This window comes from Ascaphus truei, chromosome 4 (genome assembly GCF_040206685.1).
Source record: "Ascaphus truei isolate aAscTru1 chromosome 4, aAscTru1.hap1, whole genome shotgun sequence".
In the NCBI taxonomy this organism is placed as follows: Eukaryota; Metazoa; Chordata; class Amphibia; order Anura; family Ascaphidae; genus Ascaphus; species Ascaphus truei.
The window spans coordinates 323,452,514-323,469,143 of record NC_134486.1 but is presented as its reverse complement, the minus strand read 5'-3'; the positions used below and the strand labels follow the sequence as shown (position 1 = coordinate 323,469,143).

Below are 16,630 nucleotides of genomic sequence, written 5' to 3'. Positions count from 1 at the left end.
TAAGAGGTCACGTACGGGGGAATGGGTTGCTGGATGGGATCGCTAATGGTATAAGCCATGAGGCTCCAAGTTTTGGTGCTTCTCAGAAACAAGTGATTTATAACCGGTTGATGCTTGAATATACAGTATATGTTATTCCTCCTTTTACAAGTTGGTGACTATATAATCGCTCTTAATTTTATTATAGGATGGAACCTAGCATTTAGTTACAGTATAGATAGCCATTTTAATGCCCCAACATATATTATAACTAATGTTGTTTGGGATTTAGGCCCAATATTCAACTATATAATACTGTGTAAACAGGGCCGGTTTATAAATTAGGCCAACTAGGCGGCGGCGGCATATTTTCACCTTGTTTGCCTAGTGCAGTGTAACTTTGGCCGTGGGATTTCCCCAGCAGGGAGAGAACAGGGCCGTTGCTAGAGGGCTTGGCAGTTTCCTCCATCCTGATTGGCTACATTGCCCATCAGGAGCCTGGGAGTAGGGCCAAGCAGAAGAGACAGGAGGTGTGTGTCTGTCCTGGGAGGGAGAGTTTATTTATAACAACATTTATATAGCACTGTACATTTAGTTAGTACACAATCTGTTGCAAGGAGCTGACAGTGGGATTTGAAAAAACTCTATTAGGTATAACATTGCAATTTTTATACATAGAAAAAATAAATTGGGAAAGCTAATTTTTTTGGGGGGGAAGCATGCGACGTCTCATGGCAACTTGTTTCCATAACGATGTGTCTTCATGTTACACGCCAAGTGACATCATAACGCAGTGATGTCGTGGGAGGAGGGCCGGTAGGTATGTAAAATGCCCAGGCCACATTTAGCCTCCAATTCGCCCCTTCGTTCAGAGGTGCCTTCGAAATTGGAAGAGGCTGGTCAGATCGAGGGCACCACCGGATGAACGGTTAGAAAAGGTCTTTAACAGAAACAATAGTACAATTGAGCAAAGATGGAGGAGATTGAGTGGGCAAGCATGATATTTAAGCTTCCTAGTGGCAGACCCTAGCAGCCATCTTTTATTTTACCATTGCATAAAAAGTTATATATCTAAGGAGGTTGGGAGTACCCAGAGCACCCCCTCCGGGTTACATTCTGCCCACAAAAATGCCAAAATGGAGCGATAGCAGATTTGTCAGATAACACGAGCACTGTTTTGTAAAAAAAAAAAAAAAAAAAAAGCGTTGACAATGTCAAAAATGTTACCTCATGTATCCCACAAAGTGTTGAATAATGTTGAGTAAATGTGGTTGAGATCGGGCTTATGTTTTTTCGAATACAGCAAAAGTGTGTCTGGGTTAAGACCTCATGTTCACTAAATCTGAATATCCTGCGGGTGTAGCCATAAGTCTGCAAGCATGCATACATAATGTACAATCATACACAGCAACGAGTATAGTCTTTACAACCTAAGTGTCTTTGTGTATCTCATTTGAAAAAAGATTAACTGCTCATGGTGACAAGGAGCTGGGAGCCAGCTCTAGAACTTTCACTACAATGTCGATGTCTGAGTTTCACAAATGTAGTTCATGTGCTTTTTAACATATTAAGTCAGTACACTAAATTGTATAGGCCAAAGTAAGTTGAAAATTGCAATTGTCATTTTAAAATGACGAGGATGAAATTCTCTGTGGTCCATTGCAACCGACTCTTTTTGACCGTCAATTGGAAATGACAAAACACAAGGAACATAAATACATGTATGTTTGAAAGCAGTTTTTTTAAATGATATTTTATTTTTTTTACTTTTAAGAAAAGGCACGATTCAGCATTTTGTTTGGATTGAACCCCCTTCATTATTTTTCCTGTCTCTTTGGGTAATGTCCAGAATATATCTCTCCATACTTCTATGAGTTGTCTGAAGCTTCTGAATTCTCCCTGCATTAAGGGTCCAAATTTCACACATATATATGTGAGCACAGGTAGGATACACAGGTCAAACACTTTACTGTTGAGGCCGGGTAGAAGGTTCCTTTGAAAGTTTGTTTTGTTTCTTCCAAATGCGCTTCATCCCATTTTCATTCACCCCTATTGATTTCATTTGAAAGGTTCCTATCTATTGAGACGTGCTGCCCATGGTAGACATAGTCTTCAAGTTCTAGTTTTATTCCATTTATTTTGAAATTTGTAGAGTTGACACCTTTTTGACCTTGCTGAGATTCATATGGAGGCCCACATTCTTTCTTCAGCAAATTCTCATTTGTTGCTGGAAATCTCCTGGATTTGTGGCAAAAATAACACTGTAATCTGCAAATAGTAGGTGACAAGGATTCACCATTGATTTTTTTATTTCCTTTTCTTCACTTGAACTATTCTTCAAGTGTTGCAGTGAAATGCTTGGGTGACATGGTGTCTCTCTGCTGCACTTTCTTGCTGATCCTTATCTTGCTTGTATCTTCATGTAATTTAATGGTGGTTGTGGCATTTTCGTAAATGTTCCTTATAATATCCATGCACTGTGAAAGCAGGTAATATGGTATAAGATACATTTATACCCTAAAAACTAAAACATACGTCCCTTTGAGGTGGCTTGTGCATCATAAAAATAACGGAATTGTATAATAAAGAAACAAAATGAATATATGTAAATCAGCAAAAATTATTACATCAGCTTCAGTAACCTTTCCTCTACATAATTATTGATACTGGGTTTCAGAGTTACAATGTGAGAAACTGTGTTTATCTCAGACTCTAGCTAATTATACCAAGGTTTCTCATTCTTGTCTGAACCTTTCTCTGCCTCCCATCACTCCCACAGACTCCTTACCCCATCACCTCATCATTTGCAGCTGGTAAAAGATACAAAGAATCCACTGAGAGCCCAACAACTTCTCTGCTTCTCACGTTCACACAGACAAGCTTCCCAGAAATCAGCACATTACAACATGGAAGACAGACAGACACATCTTATAACAAACTGAATGACATACAAAACTTATAGCAAACAAGACAAAATGGCTGACAAGAATAGTCTGTCAAAATGGCTGCTGAGATTTGAGTGCTGTTTACGTTAGACCCCCTTAATGTCCAATTTTCTCAACATTCTCACACGTTAATTTGGCTTTGTAGCTGTTGCAAGTTTAATTGCATTACTTTCATATTTACTTTTATATTTATCTTTTGCAGTTTCGTCTTGACTTCATAAAAATACGGCTGGAAGGTAAGGCATTTATTTAACCTCATATTTCTTACTCAGAAGCGGCCCCATAAACCTGCTATTTCTATAAATCAAATAGTCTGCTGTTTAGAGGATAGAGGCCCTATTAAGAATAGTTACGTAATATGCATCCTTTCCGCCTGACTTCACACCCACTGCTTTATAAACCCTGCCCTAAGCACAAACACGGAATCTGTTGCCATGGGACATACATGCTGGTCTCACAAGCAGCTGCAATCACATATATAAAGATGAATTGGTTTTGCTTGGGTTGGTTATTAATCTACAGCTTTATTACTGTGCACTGACTCATGTTCGTTTGTAGACGGAGGTCATCTTTCTTTGTTTTTGTTTGTCGAATTATGGTTTTTAATATTTGTGTGTGTGTGTATTTTTTATTTATGCACAGGTATTAGAAAATAATGTGTTTTCCCTTTACATGTCGTACTCGAGAGGTAGGAGGAGGTTTTCAAGAAATACATTTAAAGACGTCCGAGCTCACGAAGTGCGAGTGGTGCAGTGCTCGGAAGCTCCCAGTAGTGTTTCTCCAAACTGTTCCTGCTGCTTGTCACAGCCTGCGCACCCAGCTCCGCATGAGCAGGGAAAATGGCAACGGCTGGTATGACTGCAGTGCTATAAGTAAGTCAGTGTAATAAAAGAAAAGTTGTTCTGTTAATCTACTGTTGGGCGGTGACGATTGTAGAATTTGAATAAATAGGACCCTGTATCCAGCTCTACAAAATGTACATCAACAGGTCCCAATATGTTCCAGAAAATCAGACGTGACATCTGGTATGGTTGCTTTGTGTTTCTCTGCGTCCTAATCTGGCATAAATCACGGAACAATGGCTAAAACCAATGAGTAGCTTAGTGGTAAGAACAGTCTCTGAACTGGGTGGACCAGATTTCAAATCCCTGTGGCAGCTCTTCATGTGACCCTGGGCAAGTTTATGTATCTCCCTGTGCTTCTGGAACTGAAATTAGGTTGTCAGCTCTTCAGGAAAGTGCCTAACAATGTCTATGTACAGCAGTGCTTATATTATCAGTGCTAAATAGGAAAATATTTGTATCACGAAAACAGCTTTGAAAGCATTGTAAGATTTCTGTTCTATTCCTGTTTATTTGTTTTTTTAAATGACTGATTTGGCTAACACGATATTTGACCAAACAGCTTCTCCCTAAACATCATCATCATTTATTTCTTAAGTAAATACAGGCATCGCAATACTTTACAGTCAGTTTGAGAACAACTACAATTAAATACCATTATTTTGTTACACAGGAGACAGACAGGAAAAGCCAGAGTTATAATAATAATAAATGGTTGCATTAAATGAACAAAGGTTATTCATTCAATTTACAGACATTTCATAGACCGAGAAATGATTATGGGCATAAGTAACATTTACAGACAGGATTAAAATTGTGTTAGAAGAGGTAGGATAGGCCTGCAATGTGTTAGAAGAGGCCCTGACTCAAATAACTTACAATCTATGGGCAGGGTAGGTTGAAATATTGGGTGCAGGAGATGAGAGGTGCAATAAAACAGCTGCAACATTACCAAACAGCAGCAAATGGTGACGCCCTTTTGCTTCGCTTCGGCAGCCGCCAAAGGCTTACGCCTTTTGGGGCGACTCAGGTGTTATGTCCTAGAGATTCTTTGGTAGGATGAAAAGGCAGCATTGCAGGCTAAACAATAAACCTTGTTTCTTTCCACGTTCCCAAAAAGCCTTCCTTTTATGTAGCAAATATCTGCCAATATGTATATAAAATGTTTTTGCGTGTTTCTTCTCTGTTGTAGATGTGGAAGAACAGTTCATCATTTTAATCTTTGAAAGTGCCCTGACTGTACATGCAAACTCTGTGTTTGAAAAGATTCTGCACGACATAAGTAACACAAATTCCACCGCAAACTTCTTCTTGAAAATTCCATTTGAGGAAGCAAACAGCAGGCTCGTCGCCTTCACTAAACTCAGCGAAGACATTCCGTTGCGGGGCTCTGCACAGAAGGAAAACGTAACTAAAAATGACATTTGTGTTTAACATTAGTATTTGCTTTCGCACATGTCGTGGTTGTTTTGAATAATGTGTCATTTCAACAATCTTATCCTAGGTTATTGTTGACCTTTTTTTTTAAACCTTTCTGTTAATTCACGAGATAACTAGATCTGATTTTACCTAGAATATGGAGCGCGAGCTTCCTCCTATCTTTAAAATAATATTGTGGCAGTGTGTACAATTATGGCAATACTTTCGATAAGTTAATGAAAGCGATTTAAAGAACATTTTATTATGCACATGGCGGATATTACTAATGGATTTAACTGGTCTTGAAGTATTGTTCCTAACAGCTGATTGCTTTATTTTTCTGTTAGTCCATCACTACATTAACACACACTCTGGCAGAACTGCCCTGGGACAAATTACAAGCAAATATGGCAGATAAAAAAGGTTCAGGGGATGTAATGAAAAAAGTGACAAACCCTTATTCATGTAGCAAATACAGTTTAGCTTGTTCACCTGCCTTGTACATCCTTTTATATCTCGTGTTTCAGGCTTTGTAGTATTAAAAGTGTAAACCTAAATATTAAGTTCGATAATCAATAAGATCAGCGTTGTTTTGTTGGTGCAGTGTTTCAGTACACAGCCATTTTCCTATGACTTCTTCTTAAAGAGCTGGTCACAGATGGACAATAAAGTATTTACATGCTAAAGGAGAACTGTCTTCACCTGCAAATAAAATGTAGCCGGATATCAGAAGTATTAGGATTACTTTACACGTTCCATTGCAAAGTAACATTTTGCGTGTTTCATTTCTGTTCTAGGCGATTTCAGATTCTCAGATGAAATTGCGGAATGTAGCGGCTCAATTGCAGTTCTTCGATGATGAAGATGATGAAGCCGGAGACACGCACACGGTCTTTGTAGGCCCAATTGAGAAGTACGTTTTCTCTAAGCTTTGGCAATAGTTTTTATTTATTTTTTCCCTGCAACAGATAGCTTCTGAACTATTGTATTGTATGTCTTTATTTATATAGCGCCATTAATCTACATAGCGCTTCACAGTAGTAATACATGTGGTAATCAAATAAATAACAGATAATATAAATAACAGATCATGGGAATAAGTGCTTCAGACATAAAAGTAACATTAAGGAAGAGGAGTCCCTGCCCGAGGAACTTACAGTCTAATGTGGCTATCCACTGGTCTTTCTTTTCCAGTGTCCAAGACTAAAGTTTAGCAAATCATTTTCTGTATGATGTAACGTATGCATCACAATCTCTCCACTGGAATAGATTTTTTTTTTTTTTGTTTTTTTGTTTTTTTTATGGTCTCATGTCGTTTAAGTGAATACAGATGCAGCAGACTTCATTTTTCATGTAGCAGGCTATGTTTTATATTCTGTACCAAGACTGCTATTGAATCATCTGTGAAGCTTTGTGTTATTTTGTTTTATAATGAGATATGTGTTATCTGGATGAACAATGTCACACACTCTCTATCAAAGTGACTGCACTCTTGATAGACACCATTTAATAGTGTTTACCTTGATGGTAGTAGTTATTCTAGCCATTTAGATGCATAGAAAAGAAAATGGCACAGACGTAAGTGAAAGGTTGACACTAAGTGTAAAGATTTATACTTTCAGCTAGGTTTTTTTTGCTGGAGAAAATGTTTGGGATATACTATGGAATGTTTGTTTTTATTTTAAACGGACATTTTTTTTTCTTTAAGATTGATTGTATATCCACCTCCACCAGCCAAAGGTGGGATTTCGGTGACCAATGAAGATCTCCATTGTCTAAATGAAGGAGAGTTTTTAAATGATGTGATCATTGATTTCTACTTAAAGTAAGTTTATTTTGCCTGTGTTTTTTGTGATCATGAGTTAATTTTACCCATTTGTTTTATAATGCTGTCTTAGAATGTTCTTTAATATAAGCTTTATAAAACACCTTTCTTTTATTATTTTTAAAGTCTTCATCAACATGATTGCAGCATAAGAAAGTGTTATTCTTCAATGAATACCATATGCAATAATATCCATGCTAATTAAGGAACGTTAGACATCTGTATCTCTGCTTTTTAAATAAGTGTTTGGTGTCGTACTATCTTCAGATAATTAAACTTTAGAGCATGAATCTCTTGCAAACTCTGCTGACACCTCGACATTAAATATTTGGACGAGCTACAATTTTAGTAAGTGGGTTTGATCTTCATAAACATCAACATTTTATTGATGAGCCAAGCTACACCGCATCTGTGCCTTCTTCACACTTGGCTGTAAAGTAGTACGGCAAACATGCATATAAACTCAAAATGAGGCTCCCACCAACATATGCTTTAACAGTCACATCTGTTCAGAACATCCATATATAATTTTTACGTTGGTCCAATAAAGAAGTATAAAATGACGTTCTGGGGATATAGTTGTTCTTAACCATTGCAACCACTCAACCTCAGTAACATTAAACGCTGTGAAATATTCAACATACGTCTTTGAACCGAGTTTGAATGCCCTAATGTAGTGGTTCTCGAAGTCTTCTCTGAGACCTTAGCAAGACCAAATTTTTGGACAACCAATGGCCATATTGATATGTCAATTATGAAAAACAGTAGTTTAGCCATCTATAAACTAAATCCACGGTATCTAGAGTGTGAAAATATACAGTAGTGGGCTGTATATTATGAGTATTTAGATTTTCTACCTTTTTTCTCAGGGCGCTTTTCTTGTGAGGTTGTACAAAATATTTGATAATTTTTCTTGAACATTTTGGAAGAGGCTTACTTACGGTAGATTAAAAATAACTACACTTTTTTTTTTTTTTTTTTTTTAAACCAGGTATTTGGTGCTTGAAAAACTAAGAAAAGATGCAGACAGAATCCATATTTTCAGTTCTTTTTTCTACAAACGTCTTAATCAAAGAGAACGAAGAAACCTCCAAGATACTGCAAACCTAACGTAAGCAATGCGGCCAACATTTACAAAGCGCTCTTTTGCCATAAGACAACTTTCAGGCCATTGACTTGCTTAGGAAATATGGGCCTAAGTCTGCCAAGGTGCAAATCAAATGAGCACATAAAATGATAGGATAACTGTTAAGTAAATATAGTACTCCCATCAACACCATGTTTCTTCTAACTCCATTTTTGGTTAAATACTTTCAATATCCTATTTGTGTTATCACATAGAACAATGCACCATCCAGAATTATAAATGTATGACCTATTTTTCCACAATGTTTATTTCCATGTTTTTGCCTTCCATGTGTTTTTTTTTTTTTTTTCCCCTATATTAAATATTTTAGCAGTGCAAATGAATACATGGTAGAAGAAGTAAACATTGATTATGTGACGTCTGGATTACATTGTTCAAATAAACATGAGGGGAAAGACTTTAAAAAAAAATAATAATAATAATACATACATAGAAAGGTGTGCACATTGATTTTTTTTTCATTATTCTTTTGTTTGTTCATCTGCAGATTTGAACAATACTTTTCAAAAGTTAAAGTTTAATGTTCTATTGTTACCTCTGATTAGCTTATGCACACGTGACAAATGTACCATATGTCTTGATTGCACAATTGAGTTACTGAAGCTGTCTCTTGTGGTGTTTTTTTTTCTTCTCCAGGTTACAGCAAAGGAGACATGGAAGAGTCAAAACATGGACTCGGCATGTTGATATATTTCAGAAAGACTTCATTTTTGTTCCGCTTAACGAAGCGTATGTAAACTCTTACAATGTAAATCACACACTGCTTAGCTTGCTCCATAAGCTCCTGTAACATTAGTTTTTGACAGAGGTTCTCAGGGCTCTAAGTTAGATTAGTTTTCTGCGTTCACTACATAATATTCTGTTCACATGCAAGCTATGTGCATTCACCTGTGTGCGCGTGTCTTGTTTATTCCTATATAAAGTGTTCTTGGAAGGAGGACAGTCTCTTTTAAACCAAAATTATTCTAGAAGACTAACATTTAATTAATAAACTGTAAAACAAAATTATTATTACAAATGATAAAATCCTTTTTTCTTTCTATTTCATAGTAAAATATGAACTAAAATCATGAAAATTCCAATATTGTTACAATTGTTATGTTATTTTACCTTGCTCTTTATGTTGGGTAAGGCTTAAAATACGTTTGTATTTCAATTGCTGATTTTACATATATAATGCAAAGATGTAGAATATCTGGTTCTATAGTGAAAAATAAGTGAGACATAGAGGAGTCCACTTAGGTGACGGTTATATTTCCTTAACTAATATTAATTATTTTTCTCTCTTCGTCCCACCTATGCCAGTACAAACAGTACAAACAAATGGGAAATTAAACATTGCCCACTTGGAGGTAGGAAAAAACTTTCGACGAATCGGCTTCTACAAGGCTCCCTGCTCTCTCCCTCAGGGCAATTATTCTTGTCCTACAGGTCTAAGGGGGTATTTTCTCTCCTCTTCACAGGGTTTGTTCTCTCCTCCTGACATGGGTTGTTCTTTTTCTGCTACATCATTGTACAGGCCACCTTCGGACTTCCCTATTGTCAGCTTAGAAGATTTGCCTGATGTCCCCTATTGCTCGATACGTTTGTTTGGCCAGCGGGAAACAAGCAGGCATGGGGTTATCTGTTGTCCTAACCATTGTACTAAAAATGAATGCCCTCTGCATTTGTGGTATTCCACTGCAAGGTACTATCCTGCATACCTGAAGAGGATCTTCATGCTGTGCGATGCTACGTAGAGTGAGGGCTGCGGGTATGGAAACGGGCCATGCTGGTGCCGCCTAGTATTCCAAAAGCATAGCATGTCTCTATTTAAAAAATGATCCATTAAGGAGGTTTTTTTTTTTGTTTGTTTTTTGTTTCAAACTATTTTTATTTCTTTTTTTGGATAACATGGGGGAAGGGTGTGGGTATAGAAACAAGGATAGGGGTGGAGGGGGTGTAGCCCCCACCATAATCCAAACAATAAACAGTGCTAATATCTTTATTATAGTTTTAACAATCTTAATAGTTATAGTCATAAAGGAGAAAAAATGTAAACAAACAACCACGGTGGGAGTGGAGGGGGGATCCCAAAACCAAATTTCACTGGCTTCAAAATTTTTGGTCGCTCCATCGCTGTAACGCTTACTATAAGCGCATGCGACGGATTCAATGTATTTGTTTTGTTTGGCACGGCGTCGCTGTCGCCAGGCACTATAAGCACTGCCTAAGTCTTGTAGTGCCGCTATGTCTCCTGGAAAAGAACTTAACCACAGATTCCAGATTTTTTTTCAAATGTATCCATAGTATTATGCATAAAGGCCATCAATTTTTCCATTTCTAAAACGTCGCACCTTCTCTTGAAAATACTTTATATGATGGTATATTCATTTGCTTCCATTGAAGTGCTATTGTTCATCTGGCTTCTGTCAACAGATGTGATAGATTTGTTTGTGGCATACAACACATTGGGCACTGGTTTTCCTAGGATCAATATTACGGGGTCCATTGGTATAGAAACCTCAACCACCCTGATGATCTTTCTTATAATTTTCCTCCAGAAGGGAGAAAACCTTTGGACAGGTCCATAATATATTAAATAATGTTCCTCTACAGCCACAATTTCTCCAGCACGACGCACTCGCTCCCTTATAAATATGTGCAATCCGATCCGGTGTTAAATACCATCTCATCATCATTTTATACATATTTTCTTTGATAATGGTGCAGAGAGATGAGCTCGCCGCTTCCTCCCAAATCTCTGCCCAATCGTCTACAGAAATCTTTGCTCCTATATTTTTTTTCCCATTGAGTCATATACTGTAGGAGTGTTTTTTTCATTTTTGTCCTGAGAGAACAGTCTAGAATATATATTTGATATCAACCCTCTTTGGTGCGTTTGTACTGTGCACCTTTCTTCAAATTTGGTTAATTGTATATCCCCTTGCGGGAAAGATTTTGAAATAATAAAATGCAGACAGGGCTTCCAGTCTGGCCCTGGATGAACAGGGAAGTGGGGAAGAATGGATTTGCCCTGCAAATTGCTCGAGGATCACAATACCCGGGACTGTTGAACTTTGAGTATTCCAGCAGTCCGACTTCTCATAACTCCTTGGACCTTTCCATGCACATGGCTCTGAAGCAATTGGGACAAGCATACGCTGCAATGCGACTGCAACTCATCCTCCAGTGTCTGCAAGTGGAGAGAGAGGCAGAGCAACAAGCTGTAGTGTGTGTGACCCAGCAGAGATACGAACTGTAACGTGCCAGACTTCAGATGAAGACCGCAATACCCAGCCACAGAGATTACAGCCTTTGCAGATCCCGTCCGGAACATTTCTTTGCCCTGGAGAAAGATGGGGACCTAGATGCCTTCCTGAATTGGTTTGAAAAGACTTGTGGTCTTCCCCTCCCTGGTGGATTTTTTTTTTTTTTTTGTCATTTTGCTGTCTTATTATTTTGTTGCTCGACTAGAAGCATAACTGAGAGTGAAGAGGAGAGCAGGGGGCCTCATAGCAGCTGAAGAAACCTTGTTGGTTGAAAGTTTTGTCCTACCCACAACTGGGCGAGGCTTCATCCCCATTAGTTTGTACTGCCATAGAGGTGATGAAAAAAAATAAATTAATGGTAAGCATAATTTCCTGTTTCTGTTCCTCTTTCTTCCTGATTGCATATTTAACGTTTCTGTGTAGTTAAATATGATATGGATAAATAAATGCAGTCTTTAGCTTTCTGCACCGCCATAGCCATCTCCGTACATTTTCTAATAGTTTTAGAAGTCAGCACAGCTACCAGCTGCCATAATGTGTGACCACACTGCTAAAGAAGAAAGGAAAGGCAAACGTCTTTATGCAGACAATTAACCAAGACATGCATGTGGATTAGCACGAATTTCATTAATCTAATTAATGTTGGCAGTAACGAACGTAAAAAGAAAAAAAAAATGTTTAAGATGCACTTCCAAAATGCAAAAACAGTATCACATTAGTGCTCTGCAGGTTACAAAGCAAAATGGTAAATATTTTTTTTTTTTAATATTTGCAGTGCCCATTGGTTTTTGGCTGTCATTTGTTTTCCTGGATTACAAAAACCTGAGAATTACCCTAATCCTCACTACCAAGGAATGATGACCCCCCCAGCTCCAGCCCCAAAGCTAGATGGAGACTGTGTCAGCGCATCTCTTTCTCAGCGTGATTCAGAGACTTGTTTGCAGGGCACCTCTCCCAAGTTACCTATGCCTAAACCACCCAGCAAAAACCTAACTCCCATTTTAGTTGACACCAGCCCTGGGACTGGTGAAAGTGACGCATTAGGACCGAGAATAAGCCACTGCGTAGGAAGACGCAACTTCAGAAAAAGCGATCAAGGGCTTCGAGAAGCAGACGTCTCTCTGAAACCTCTGTATCCAGGAACTGACTCGAGTGCTAAAGATGTAAATGGAATTACAAATGAATGTAAAACTCCGGTGAAACATTCAGGTATGAGACAAAACGTATTTGTGCTATTACACAAGGTAATTGCTTTAATTATCATTTTGTGTTATGAGCGACATTTCACCTTCAGGACTCCCGGTGTAGAATACATTATTATTATTTATAATATATGTAGTGGGTGCAAACACCGCCCCAGATTGGCAGAGGTGGGGGGGGGGGGGGGGTGTTGCGCCTCCTTTTTAAACTTAAGGGGGAAACTCCCCTGAAGTTGGAATGGGGACTTGCCTCCCTCCCCACTCTCCCATCTCTTTCAATCTGGGGTGGTGTTTGCACCCACTACATATCAGTACCACAATTTGTCTTGGGTATAGTGTCCATCCATGTCCCGTCCCTGTCCCCCCCCCCCCCCCCCCCACCAGCCCTAACCCACACCCACCGACATTTCATATGAGAAGGTCTTGCAAAGTTGTGTAACGTTGGAGATAGGTGGACATGACTGAAATAAGTCATTCCTAGTTTTACAGACTATATGAATTAATAAAATATATTTGAGAAAAATGTTATGCCATGGTTTAATGTCTGTAATATGTTAAATGTGAAAATAATAAACTATGGATAAATGTTTAATCTACATGTTGTGCAGCCAAAAAAGCACACCTGACGTCTAGGGTTTATTAAGCATATTATTCTTATTGTAGTTTGAACATTGCTAGCAGCAAACACTCAAACATTTGTTCAGTACTCGGGCATACATACTGTACACACTCAGCAGTCAGAAGGGTAACATACATGATGTTGCAGTGTTGTTAGAAGGAACTTGTATCACAATTTAAATTGTACATCTGGAAAAATCCAATGTATGGTTAAGGGCTTGTACAGAATAATAGTGCAGCATATTCATTTTCTAATACGAGTACATTTCCAACCGATATACATAAAAGTTAATATATGCAACTCCCATGTAAGTTGGGTTAACAGAATTGAGTGCTGGGATCTACTTCTATCTGTTATATTTTCTTCCATCTTAATCTATATTTACTGTGAATTGCAATTAAATACAATGAAGAGCACAATAATAAATATAAAATTGAGCATGCTGCATTAAACCCATTGTGTGTCATATCGACACTGCAGGTCCATATTTGTGGCACCATGTGGGCCCAAATAATTTTTCGGGCCTTATTTCCTGCGGTTCACCACCACAACTTACACATAAGGGGAGAACCCTCCCCTTTCGTTGACATTGCAGTCGTGATCGAATGTGCCAGAGGCGGTGTGCCCATTGAGGTGGCGGATCCCTCCTGGTATTGAAATGGTTAAAGCTGCAATCTGACCAAAATAACATTATAGGATTACAACCGGGGGTCCTCCAAAGCCGAAACATTATTTTTGTTAACCCAGAGGAGCTCCTGATTCCCAAGATACTGGATTAGTTACTGGGTTTACTTTCTGGGTATTTAAGCGGCCCAGGAATAATCAGATACAAACTTTTTATATCGAGGTTGCTTAATATATATATATATAATACATTTATAAATAATATAGTATTTCCTTCAAATCCTGCTCAACAGTGAACAGCACAACAATTATCAAAGCATATATATTATATATTGACATGGTGTTAAGGCGATGCCCTCACTGCTCTATTTGCAGAGGGGCATAGGACAAGTGCTCTTTCTGCCCTGGGGCTCGATTGTTGGGGACAGTCACATACCATACGCACTCTGCTATTCAAATCATTGCAGTTTGGTTCCTTTTACGCCCAAGCAACCAGCTAAAAGTGTAACAATGACATGTTCTTTAGAATATTCTGTTGCATCTTTTACAGTATTGAGCACAGCCCTAAATGACAGATCGTGAATAAAGGAACATGTTTTAAAGGTAGGGTGACCAGATTTTCAAAATGAAAAACCTGGACACATGAAAAAATTATTTATAAAACAAATTACATCACATGACGCACCCCGTTCCCATGACAACGAGACACTGGCGTCAGGCGGTGACATGTTGCCATAACAATGTGGCATCACGTGATGCTTCGGCGCCATAATGCGTCCCGTTGTCATGTCAACTTGATGCCGCGTGACGTAACGGAGCGGCTCGTTGTTATGGCAATGTGCATTACGTGACGTCGCACGGCCATGTTAACGGAATTTGGAGGGGAGGATACAGTCAAAGGCAAGATAAATATATAATAAATAGATCTAAAAAAATGTTATCTCCACACAGAGCCACTGACGCACACACCCACTGACCCACACCCACAGAGTCACTGACCTACACACCCACACACACAGAGCCACTGACCCATAACACCCACACACACACAGCCACTGACCCACACATGGAGCAACTGACCCACACATGGTGCAACTGACCCACACACACAGAGCCACTGACCCACACACACAGAGCCACTGACCCACACACACAAAGCCACTGACCCACACACCCCCACACGGGGCCACTGACCCACACACCCCCACACGGGGCCACTGACCCACACACCCCCACACAGAGCCACTGACCCATTCACACACCCACACACAGAGCCAGTGACACACCCACACACACACAGAGCCACTGACCCACACACAGGGCCACTGACCCACACACAGGGCCACTGACCCACACACAGGGCCACTGACCCACACACAGGGCCACTGACCCACACACAGAGCCACTGACCCATACACACACACACACACACACACAGAGCCACTGACCTACACACATAGAGCCACTGATCCACACACACACACACACACACACACACACACAGAGCCACTCACTCTCTCTGTGTCCTACCTGTCACTGTGGCGCATGGAGTGGGGGAAGCCATCTTGACTGGCAGCAGGCAACTCACTTCCGGCTCTCACTGCTGAGGCTCCGCTGACACTAATCCCGCCCCCTCCCTCTGCAGTCAGACCGGCCTCCGCTCTCCTCCTGCTTTCCTCTCTGCCTGCATTCTGTGCTCTCTGCTGCCCCCCTGCTCTGATGGCCAAATCTGGAACAGCCACAAAAAAACGGGACATTTAATGCGGGGCAGCCGGGACTGCCATTAAAAAAAACGGGACAGCAATTAAAAAACCGGGACTGTCCCGTCTAAAACGGGACACCTGGTCACCCTATTTAAAGGTAGTCTACTGTACTTTGTTTCGTCATCAAAGTTCCTGAGTGATTGGAGCATGTGCTGTTCCTCTCCTGGACACTGAAATATGACATTTTAATATGTAAAGTTGGTGTTTCTACAAGCTCTTGTTTTTATGTAACATTTCTAGCCACAGAAGTACAAACCCGTACTTGTGGTTATTGTTTATCTTCTAGACGTGTTATTTAGCATGTGTTTTGTTTCACACAGATGGTTTGCACAGAATACAACTTAGCTACAGTGATGGACCAGTTGATGGCAAGAAAACAGAAGAAGAATTAATAGATTTTTCTGACGAACAGGATAATCTGGTAAGGGACATTGTGAAATATTTTATCATGGACAACTACAGTACAAAGCAGGTTGGTTTGCTATGTCCTGTGCTACTAAACTCACTGTCACCTAGCATGGGAGTGAGAAGATGTCAAGTGTCAAGTGTATTTTAGCTGTTCCCTCCCCACGAGAATACCAGTAATTCAATAACCTCCTCCCCTTTAGTGGAGTAAAACAAAAAAGAAGCACTCTGGAGTTCTATAATAAGCTATATTTCCCCTTCATATACGGTTGCACCTTTGGGATTGTATTGTATGTTTTTATTTATATAGCGGCAAAAGTGTACTCAGCACTTCACAAAGAATACAGCACAGGGAATTATAATAATACAATAAGTGTAGCAAAAATCAGACAATAGGAAAGGAAATCCCTGCCCCGAAGAGCTTACAATCTAAAGGTTTGTGGGGAAACATACAGAGAGAGCAGGTGAGGGAATAAGTTCTGTAGATAGGTGTGCTTGGCCACAATGGGTGGTATCAGTGACTGTGGGACAGTAGCCATGAGTGCAGGCTTTTGGGATGTTTGATTTGTGGGGCATGTTTTAAGGTTAGTCAGTGTTAAATGAAATGCTTAA

The 16,630-nt window shown here is 39.4% G+C and overlaps 1 protein-coding gene across 3 annotated transcripts in view; it reads left to right on the top strand.

Moving 5' to 3' along the window:
- The window catches only part of SENP6 (SUMO specific peptidase 6), a 96,519-nt gene that overhangs the window by 58,746 nt on the left and 21,143 nt on the right, over positions 1–16,630 (top strand). For all 3 annotated transcript variants that reach the window (XM_075597992.1, XM_075597991.1, XM_075597993.1), the window contains 9 exons: positions 3,127–3,160; positions 3,611–3,796; positions 4,959–5,173; positions 5,983–6,098; positions 6,894–7,010; positions 8,002–8,121; positions 8,794–8,886; positions 12,184–12,617; positions 15,934–16,034. In XM_075597992.1, coding sequence (XP_075454107.1) covers positions 3,127–3,160; positions 3,611–3,796; positions 4,959–5,173; positions 5,983–6,098; positions 6,894–7,010; positions 8,002–8,121; positions 8,794–8,886; positions 12,184–12,617; positions 15,934–16,034 — 1,416 coding nt within the window. The remainder of the gene's footprint in view (positions 1–3,126; positions 3,161–3,610; positions 3,797–4,958; positions 5,174–5,982; positions 6,099–6,893; positions 7,011–8,001; positions 8,122–8,793; positions 8,887–12,183; positions 12,618–15,933; positions 16,035–16,630) is intronic.